Raw genomic sequence first — 10,373 nt, forward strand, 5'->3', positions numbered from 1 at the left:
GCTTGAGATTCTAGTGAGAGGCCATCCCTCTTGGGACCAGCTTCCATCATAAAAAGAGGGGGAATAAACGACCTGAACAGGACCTGATGCAAAACCCAAGTTATATCCGCATAACAGGAAGAACCCTATGGCGTATCCTTGGCCAGAGTGACTTCCTAGCTACTTCCCAGCAAAAGTTAATTAATAATTAGTCTGGTTGTTTCAAATGTACTTTCAGACCATTTGTGATTGTATATGCTATTGCTTCAGAGCACCCACCTGTTGGATTATAGTCATTCTATTAGATGCTTGTCAGACTGGATACCCCATTTAGTACCCCTTCACTTGTTCCTATTTTCCTATAAAACCTTGTTCTATTGAGGGTTCAGGACTGCTCTGCCTTCCCTTCCTCTCCTGCTTGCTGTGTCAGTGTTGTGTTAGAAATGAGCCAGAGCCCAGGATTGTAATAAAGAGACCCTAATGTGATTACATCCAAAAAGGTTCCTTGGTGGTCTTTTGGGGTTCACAAGCTCTTCCTGACACAACACTAGCTGGATCAATAAGGAAAGAGATGGAAATTGAAGGGAACCAAATAGAAAAAGAAGTTAAACCATATCTATTTGTAGATGTTTCAAAGGATTCATTTAGTTTTATTTTATGTGTATGAGTGTTTGCCTTATTCATGTAATGTATACAATGTCAGTGTGGTACAAGAGACCATTCTAAACCACAAAGGCTATTGCTGTTGTGCTTGTTTGCATCTCAGAACTTGAAAGTATGATGTACTGATGAAGAAACAACACATTGTGGATAGAGGCTTGGGAGAAATCCAACAGGATTACCTGGAAGTTTTATTTACAAATGTGCTATACTAATTGCTAGAGAGAAATCTCCATTATTGTTGGTTCAATCTCAGGGAGCCTCTATTCTGAAACCTATGAATCACCACAACAGGACAAGACATTGCAAGGTAAGTGCAAAAATGATATCATATCTCAGGTGACCAATAGGTACCTAATGGGACTTCTGATCTTCTCAATAGAATGGAATTTAAACCTGGTACAAGAAACAGTCAACTATCTCTGGCTGGTGATATTGTGGACCATAGAGAAGAATCTACTACTGCCTTATTTCTAACCCAGTATACATTCCAATTCCATTCAAAGTACCCATTCTTGAATCCAAAGACAAGTATAGCTCTTATCTTTTATCAAAAAAAGTTTTCTGTTTGAATCAGATAAAGTTGATTTCAGGAGTCCACAATGTTCAAAAGGTAGAATAATAAAGGATGTGGTTCAATTAATACATCTAGAACCCAACTCCTATACATAGATCTCTGTGAACACAAGAAAAGATGGGGGAGGGGTTGTAAGATTGAGAGAACAACTTCCAATATGTATGGTTTCTTCTAAATATGAGAAAAAGCTGCACCCAACTGTAACAATAAAGGCAATTATACCAGTTCTGCAAAAAGACAATACTAGTTGACATCCCAAAGTGGATGGGGAAAATTCACAAGGCCACAGCAGGGAAACTGTGCCAATGTGTTCTTCAAGACTATTCCCCACTTTCTCTTCTGACAGATTCACTGTATTTGTTTTGTTTTGCTTTGCCTTGTTTTTTTTGTTGTTGTTGTTGTTGTTGTTGAGGTCGTTAATCCACTTGTACTTTCATGGTGTGTTGGAGGTAAAAATGGACCTGAAGTTGTGGGAATGACTAACCAATGAATGGTCCAGCTTGAGAACCATGCCATAAAAGGTAGCCTACTCCCTACACTGCCTGGAGTACCAGAAATCAGATGCCAGATGGCCCAGAGATCTAGAATAGTATCAAACACAACTAGTCAAGAAAACTCAGTGAAATGATGCTTAAAGATGTTCAACTATACTCATATATTGGTGCCAAACCCATTGTCATTAGAGAGGCTTTATCCAGCAAATGATAGAAACAGATACAAATATCCCCACAGCCAAACATTAGGTAAACCTTGGAGAGTCATGTTGATGACAGGAAGAAAGGATTGTAGGAGCCAGGGGAGTCAAGAACACTGCAAGAGAACCCACAGAATCCATAATCTGGACTTAAAGGGGCTCACTTAGGCTGAATAATTGGGTGCTTGCATGCTTCTAACCTAGGCCTTCTGTATACATGTTAGAGTTGTGTGGCTTGGTGCTTTTGTTGGACTCCTAAGAGACAAAGCGGGGGCTGGGCTGTTCCTAATGCTTTTCCCTCATTTGGGATCCTTGTCCCCCTCCGGGTTGCCTTGTCCAAACATAATATGAGGGGAATATGTCTCATTTTATTGCAGCCTGATATTCCATGTTTGGTTGATATCCCTGGGAGGTCTGCCATTTTCTGAATGGAAACGGAAGAGTAGTGGATGGGGGGGGTACAGGGCATGGAGTAGGTGTTGGGGGGAAGGAGTGGAAACTTCCATCAGGATCTAATGTGTGAGAGAAGAAGTTAATAAATAAAAAATATACGTATTTCTAAATTATACTAAATCTATAATTAAAAAGGCAAACATGAAAAAAGAAAGAAGGAACTACAGGAATTAAATGGCTGCTAAAATAGGGAGAATCACTCATCTTCCAGGACCAGTGCACTGATAGGTTATCCAATCCCAGTGGTTTTCCTTAAACCTCTGAACCTGAACAACACTATAGGTACTCATCAGGATATACTGATAAATGTGTGTGTAACAGTATTTACTATTGAATAGGTCATGAAGTTGAGAGGTTAGTGCTGAGATATAAAAGAGCAATTAGAGGAGAGAGTAGATGGGATGATAATGATGTAAAACCAATGCACATGAAATTTTCAAAAAATCTTCCATTTTAAAAGGAACTGAAAGCCCACCAAGTGCATCAGTAGGCAAAGGCTCATCCTACAAAGCACTGTGATATGAGCTCTTTCATGTTGTCATTGGCAAAGTGGGCACCATTCATGGAGAGATGCTGGAGATGTCTAAGTTAGGAGAACTGAGAAAAGAATTTGTCAGCACACTTCTTTACATCTGTCACTGTGTCCACAACATTATGTTTGAAGTCTATTTGATTTAGATCAAATTTGAGAAGATTTCTCATCTGGCCAAGGAAATGTACAAAGAAATCCAGGAAGGACCAGACCTCCTGTGTGTGTATTTCCAATTCCTCAATATAGTTTGGCTGGACAATGTTCAAGACATCTTTGATAATCTCCTGTGGTAAGGCAACAATCGACATCTTCACACAGCATAGCTGCAAAACGTCTATTCTTTTCTGGGCCCACTGCAGCAAGCATTTCTGGTGTTTGTTCAGATAGAAGCAGAGGCTCAGGTTAGTGACCACCTGCAAATGCTGCCTTGGTACACAAGTAGGAAGGCTCTTAGGGACTGGCTTCGTGCTCCAAGAGTCTGCTGTGCAGTCTCCATCTTCTCTTCCAGTGCATACATCCCAGAAATCCTGGTGCTCATCGCTCAAGTCCAACACTTGAAGCTTCCCCCTCCTGTGAGGGAAAAAGGTAAAAGTTTTATAACGTAAAAGAGGAACCAACGTGGTGTCAGCTTATATCCCACTTGTCTAAGGTGAGGTCCACCATTGCGTCTCTCTCCATGTAGGCAAGGCCACTGCATGAGCTGCATCTGGATACATGCCCTGCTTCCCTCCATTAAGTTACTCTTGTCCATTCTCTTCCATATCTAGTCTCTGTAGGCTCCTCCTACTATGGCTACTTGTACTCTGAGCTCCCCTGCACCTATGGCTGTCATTTACATCAGCTTCCAGACTTCAGCAGTAACACCACAGACCCCTAAGAAGATGACATTGTTAGCCTCTGTTCTGCTTGAACCCATTTTTCCTACCCTTGTGTGTATATGTTTCTTATCAGTAACCCAGGGATTCCCCTTCTGACCTCCTTGGGCCTTGCTTACCTGGAATGATCCTTCTGTGTCAGCAGTATATCTATGCAATCCAACACAGTTTTCATCATCTCCATAATGGCCATTTTCAGCAGTGGCCCCACAGTGAGGTAGGGAAAGGGCCAGGCCACAAGCATTGCCTGCAATAGCTTTGTGTAGCTGCAGTTGAAGGCCTCTATAAAGAGTGGTGCCAAGAGCATAGTTGGCAGGTCTTCCAGATCAGAGATGTCTATGACATCCTTCTTCAGTAGTGCCTCCACTTCCAGCTGCACGAGTGTGGGAAGGTTGTAGATTCTCATCCTCATAGATATTCAGTTAGAAGGAACCTGGTGAAGCATTTAGGAGACATAATTTCAGGCTAAGTTTTGGAAATTCCTATTTCTCACACATTATAGGGACCAGAAGGCCAGACCCCATGCTCTGGCAACAATGGAGAGCTCAGTCTAAGAAATTATCCAATGTTGTGGTCTCCAAGCCAAACATTTATCACACCCTCAGCATGCCAATTCTCTTGTAAGCAGCCACTGAGGGAAAATATTAACCATTTTCCCATAGGATGCCAATCTCTCCTCCCCTCAATTGCATACCTATTCAGAAGTGTTATTCAGTAGCATACAACCTGATCAGATCTTTATTACTGGAAAAATACACTGAAAAAGGATGCAGGTCCTTAACAGAATATATTGCTAATGTTACTGTTCCAGACTAGCCTTATTGTATTTTCAATAAATTGATCTCTCTTGTGAAGGGCTAAGGAGAAACTCCTGTGTGCTGCCTTTTTCTATGTACTACTTAACAATTTAGAGACCAGTATGCACAAACTGGACTATATTATATTTATTTAGGATATGAGGTTTAAAGTCTGTCAATTCATGGCCACCTGGCTATACAATCAGACCATCTCTGAAGTGCCAAACCTAATTAAATTGTGCAACTTTAACCAGAACTTTTGGAAATCTATGCTACTGAATGAGATTACCTGCTCATGTGAGTCTTAGAGATGCCAAGTTTACATAGGCTATGGGAAGGAGAGTTTCCCATGACAATTTGAATTTCACATGCAGAAAGAGACGAGACAGTATATCTGTCAGTACTAGACTGGATTATGATATTTTGTGCCTAGGACAATCATCCAAGGTTTTCAGTGTTACTGCTATATGATTTTTCTCATAAAAACATACCTGCATACATAAACACATAAATACATACATACATACATACATACATACATACATACATACACTTATCCATATTTGATATAATGTCTAGTCACCTGAACAATACTGAAATCAGAACATGCCTATAGCTTTGGTTCCTGGGTGAGCTGTAGCTTCAAGGTCACAAGGCAAATAAGTAGGTCTTGGAGCTTCTGTGCTTGAATCCTTCCCCAGCACAATTGGTAAGATATATTTAAGAGGAAATTCCAGTTCATATAACTGCAAAAGCGTAATACATGAAAAATAATTTAAGAGAGTATAGAGTGATTGATTTATAAAGATGATCCTAAGTGAAATTTCAGACTATGTCTATAAAGTCAGACAGCACCAGAAGCATGGATCATTTGATCTCAGTTTTGTTCCTCAACATCCTATTTGAAAAACGAAGGTTCAGTATATTTGCTTTTATTTGGAGGTCCTTCAAACACTTGGATTTGAGCTATCCTCAAGGAGAAAATTATGGATTCATTTGCATTCTTCTATATGTAGACCACCAGTTCAACCAACACTATTAATTGAAAATGCTGTCGTTTTTTCCCCACTGGATGGTTTTAGCTTCTTTGTCAAATATCAAGTGACCATAGATGTGTGGATACATTTCTTGGACTTCACTACTATTCCGTTGATCTACCTCCTTGTCTCTGTAAAAATACCATGCAGTTTTGATAACTCTTGCTCTATAGTATACTTTGATGTGAAGGATTCTGATTCCCTCAGAAGTTCCTTTATTGTTGAGAATAATTTTTGTTATACTAAGTTTTATGTTATTCCAAATGAATTTGAGAATTGCTCTTTCTAACTCTATGAAGAATTGAGTTTGAATTTTGATAAGATTTGCATTTAACCTGCAGATTGCTTTCGGTAAGGGGTCCATTTTATTATATTTATCCTTCCAATCAATGAGCATGGGTGATCTTCCCATACTCTGATTTCTTCTTTGATTTCATTCTTCATGGATTTGAAGTCCTTGTCATAGAGTTCTTTCACTTACTTGGTTAGAGTCGTGCCAAGATATTTCAAATTATTAGTGAATATTGGGAAGGGTGTTGTTTCCCTAATTTCTTTCTCTGCCCACGTATCCTTTGAGTAGGGGAAGGCTACCAATTTGTTAGAGTTACATTTCTATCCAAATCCAGCCCTTTACCAAAGATGTTTATCAGCTGTAGGAGCTCTCTGGTAGAATTTTGGGGTCAGATGCGCTGAATCTCATAGAAGAGAAAGTGGGGGAAAGCCTTGAGTACTTGGGAACAGGGAAACACTTTCTGAACAGAACACCAAATGGCTTATGCTTTAAAGTCAACAATCCACAAATGGGACCTCATAATATTGAAACCTTTTTTAAGGGAAAGAATACTATCTGTATTTACTCAACTGTCAGATTGGGAAATATTCATTACCAAACCTACATCAGAGAGAGAGCTAATATCCAAAAATATAAAAAAAAACTCAAGAAGTTAGACTTCAGTGAGCCAATATACAATATGTACTACACAAGCAAATATACAATTACTAGGCATATACCAAAAAATGTTGTAAGATATACCAAGGAACCATATTCTGCTATGTTCACAGCAGCCTTATATATGATAGCCAGGAGCTGGAAATGACCCAGATGTCCCTCAACAGAAGAATGGACACAGAAATTGTCGTACATTTACATAAGCAACTACTACTCAGCTATTAAAACAATGCCAAGTAATAAAAGAGCACACATGTTATGTACTCAGGAATAAGTGAATATGAGCCAAAAATTTCACAATGCCCAGGACTCGATCTTAGGAAGCAGGATGTGTATGCTTCAGTCCATCCTTGAGAAGGGAATAGGATCATCATGGGAGGTAGAGGGAGAAGGTGAGATGTGAGTGAGGGAATAAAATAAGTGGGCAGTATCAGGGAATTAAGGGGGTTTCAGAGAGGTATGGAGGGTCAGGGTATTGAATAATATTATGTAGTGGGTGGGTATGAAAAATGTGGATAGCCACTTGAGGCTTCCAGACAGCAGGGAAAATAATGGCTCACCACCACTAGCACTGATGACAAAAATGCCCGAAATAAGGGTCCAGAGAACCTTTAGAGACCTCCTTTAACCTACAGGCATGGGCCATGTTTGAGGGCTTAGGGGCACCCATACATCTCAAAGTTTTTAACCCAGAAATGTTCATGTCCAAAAGATAAGCAACAAAAACTAGAGGAGAGACTACCCCACTTTTAGATCCATCCTGTCTGAAGGCACCAAATCTTACACTGTTGTTGTGATCAAGAGGTGCTTGTTGAAAGGAATTAGGAGTGGCTGCTCCTTTGGATGTCTCTCCAGCAACTGACCAATGCAGATGTGGATGCTTAGAGCCAATGATAAGACTGAGCTCATGGGCCACATGGGGCAGTTAAATAAATGATGGAGGTGCTGAGTGGGACTGCAACCCCACCAAAAGGACCAAAACAACTGGGCAGACTACCCAGTGCTCCTAGATGCTAGACCACCAACCATGGAGGGACTGATGACTCCAGATACATATGTGGCAGAGGATGTCCTTTCCAGATAATAATGAGAGGGGAGTTCCTAGGTCTGGTGGAGGTTTGATGCCCCACAGTGTCAATGCTGGAGTGTGGGCTGTAGGGCAACACCATCATGGACACAATGTGGAAGGGAGTTATATTGCATGGGTGTTGGATGAGGTTTTTGGGTAGAAGCAACATGGATAAGAGGTATCATTTGAGATGTTAATTAATGGAATGATTAAAAAATCAAAGTAAATTCCTGTCTAATACCATTTCTCATTAAAACTCCATTCTACCCTAGATAAAAATTTTAATTGGAAATGGAGTTGTAGCTAGATTGTGGTAAGGCTAGCCTAGCAAGCATGAAGACTCCTTTTGGAAGTAAATTAGTTGCCTGCTATGGACTCTGGCTACAGGACTCCACTCCAGCAGGACCAGGCAGTGACTCCAAGGTTCAGGACTCTGACATTCTTCTTGGCTTCCTCTGACCCTTTTATTCACCTTCCTCCTCCCCCTCCCAGTGTACCACCACCTCCTTTCCACAAGCTCCTATCTCATGGGTTCATTGAGTCTCCACCCACTTAATCCTATTAAGGATCTGTTTTTCCTATTGTTGGTTAATTGAATCAGATCTTCTTGTGTGAAAGACAAAAAAAAAAAAAAAAAAAAAAGAAGAAAAAGAAAGAAAAACAAAAAACAAAAAAAAAACAAAAAACAAAAGACAAAACAAACAAACATACAAACAAAAAAACAAAAAAAAAAACCCAAAAAAATCACAGAACTAGAATGTCTGGTTCCTGGTGTTTTCTTGATTGAATCACTTATGTGTATATCTACATGTACTTGTTTGTGGATGGATAAATTTTAGTGTGTATGTGAGTGTGTGTTTGTGGTTTCTTCCCATTTTTCTTTTATTAGATTTTTTAAAATTTACATTCCAAATGTTAAACCCTTTTGGAGTTTCCCCTATGGTAAACCTCAGTCTCATTCCCTCTGTCCTTTCATCTATGAGGTTTTTCCAAACCCTCTACCACAACCATTCCCTCCAGTCTCCATTCCTTGGCATTACCATTTACTGGGGCATGGAGCTTTCCCAGGATGAAGGTCATTTGTTCCCATTGATGCCTGACAAGGTCATCTTCTACTGCATTTGCAACCATAGCCTTTGGTCACTCCATGTAGACACTATTGTTAGTGGTTAAGTCCCTGTGAGCTCTGGGTGGTACTGGGTGAGATCGTCTGGTTGGTTGATATTTTTGTTCTTCCTATGCCTTGCAAAACCCTTCAGCTCATTCAGTCCCTTCCCTATCTCCTTTATTGGTGTTTCCTTTCTCAGTCCAATGGTGGCCTGAGAGCACCTGTGTCGGTATTTGTCAGATTCTATCAGAGCTTCTCTGTAGACAGCTATATCAGCCTCGGGGCAGCATGTATTTCTTGGCCTCTGAAAAGGAGTCTGGGTTTGCTGAGTGTATGTTGGATGGGTCTCAAGGTGGGGCATCCTCTTGATTCTTTAGACTTTGCTCCATATTTTGTACATATCCTCCTGTGAGTACTTTGTTCCTCCTTGAACCAAGAACTGAAAAATGCACACTTTTCGTCTTCTTTTTCTTAAGCTTCATGTGGTCTGTGACTGAATCTTGGGTATTCTGAGCTTCTGGTATAATAGCCACTTATCAGTGAGTGTATACCATGTGTGTTCTTTTGCGATTGTGTTACCTCACTCAGGATGATCCTTTCTTTTTTTTCCATCCTTCAAAAGAACCTTTATTATTTGTTGTATATGATAACAAAAGGGTTGTTGCTATTTCAAAGCTTCATTCAGAGAGTCCAGATATGCATGTTTGTAAGAATTTTTATTGATATATATATAATGAACATTTTTCTTAATGTTTATCTTTGTATAGGAATTACAATTAGAGAATCATGATTTATTGTTCATGCATAACAGGAAATAAACAATTTACAATATAAGGCGTCATAGAATAATTTTGGAAAATCAAATAAAATGAGTGACTTATAATGAGGAAAGAACTGTATATTACTATTATATTGAATCTTCATTATCCCATAAGTTGTCCTTCACAGGAGAGACATCCAAAGAAAATGTGGAATAATTTCAGGTTGCACTCAAGAGCACACACATGTACCACATTGATGAACTACAACAGATACCACGGTTGAGACTGTAGATGGCTTTGAGTCCATTAGGTTCACCTTAAGTAAATTTCATCTGTTCCTGTTACTGCTAATGCCATTTATTTCTCTCTTATCAGATGAGATTAATATTTAAGAAATGTGCCATTGATTGGCGTTAATCATTTCTTACGCAGATCCATCCAAGCTGGTAATATAAATACTTTTATCATTAATTTTCTCTTTCTGCTTTCCCAAATATTATTTGGAACACTATTTGAGTAGTGAGTTTTACATACAGAAATGGCACTCCAGAAAGATTGTCTTTGAAATGGCACATATTTTACAGTGTTAATATGGCAACTGGGTTCCGACTTTGAGGTTACTCTTTCTAGTAAAGACCATGCTGTTAAAAAACCACATGCCTGGGTTCGGTCCCCAGCTCCAAAAAAAAAAAAAAAAAAAAAAAAAAAAAAAAAAAAAAAAAAAAGGAAAACAAAAGAAAAGAAAAAAGAAAAAACCACACGACTTTATAGAATCTAGATGGGGGCATTGAAACTATATTCTTTTTTTTTCAATCTATTAATTATGTTCTTTTATTCCCATTTCATCTTATGCACATTTTTTTATAAATTTATTTTTTTAAG

At 39.2% G+C, this 10,373-nt stretch overlaps 1 protein-coding gene across 1 annotated transcript; it reads right to left on the reverse strand.

Annotated features, from left to right (window-relative positions):
* Nucleotides 1–2,951: 2,951 nt before the first annotated feature.
* On the reverse strand, nucleotides 2,952–4,176 carry LOC148005947 (PRAME family member 6-like). The gene is made up of 2 exons (XM_087551833.1): nucleotides 3,890–4,176; nucleotides 2,952–3,465 (listed from the first exon to the last, which is right to left on the reverse strand). Exons 1-2 carry the CDS (start codon nucleotides 4,174–4,176, stop codon nucleotides 2,952–2,954), a joined length of 801 nt encoding a protein of 266 aa, XP_087407959.1.
* Nucleotides 4,177–10,373: the final 6,197 nt, after the last annotated feature.

Source organism: Rattus norvegicus, chromosome 5 (genome assembly GCF_021556685.1).
Source record: "Rattus norvegicus strain SHRSP/BbbUtx chromosome 5, alternate assembly SHRSP_T2T, whole genome shotgun sequence".
Classification (NCBI taxonomy): Eukaryota; Metazoa; Chordata; class Mammalia; order Rodentia; family Muridae; genus Rattus; species Rattus norvegicus.

Bases quoted from the DNA above. Each gene is read 5' to 3' on its own strand.
- LOC148005947 (XM_087551833.1), bottom strand. From the start codon at position 4,176: ATGAGAATCTACAACCTTCCCACACTCGTGCAGCTGGAAGTGGAGGCA. The intron at 3,466-3,889 runs GTAAGCAAGGCC...TTTCCCTCACAG, and splicing joins ACACAGAAGGATCATTCCAG to GAGGGGGAAGCTTCAAGTGT.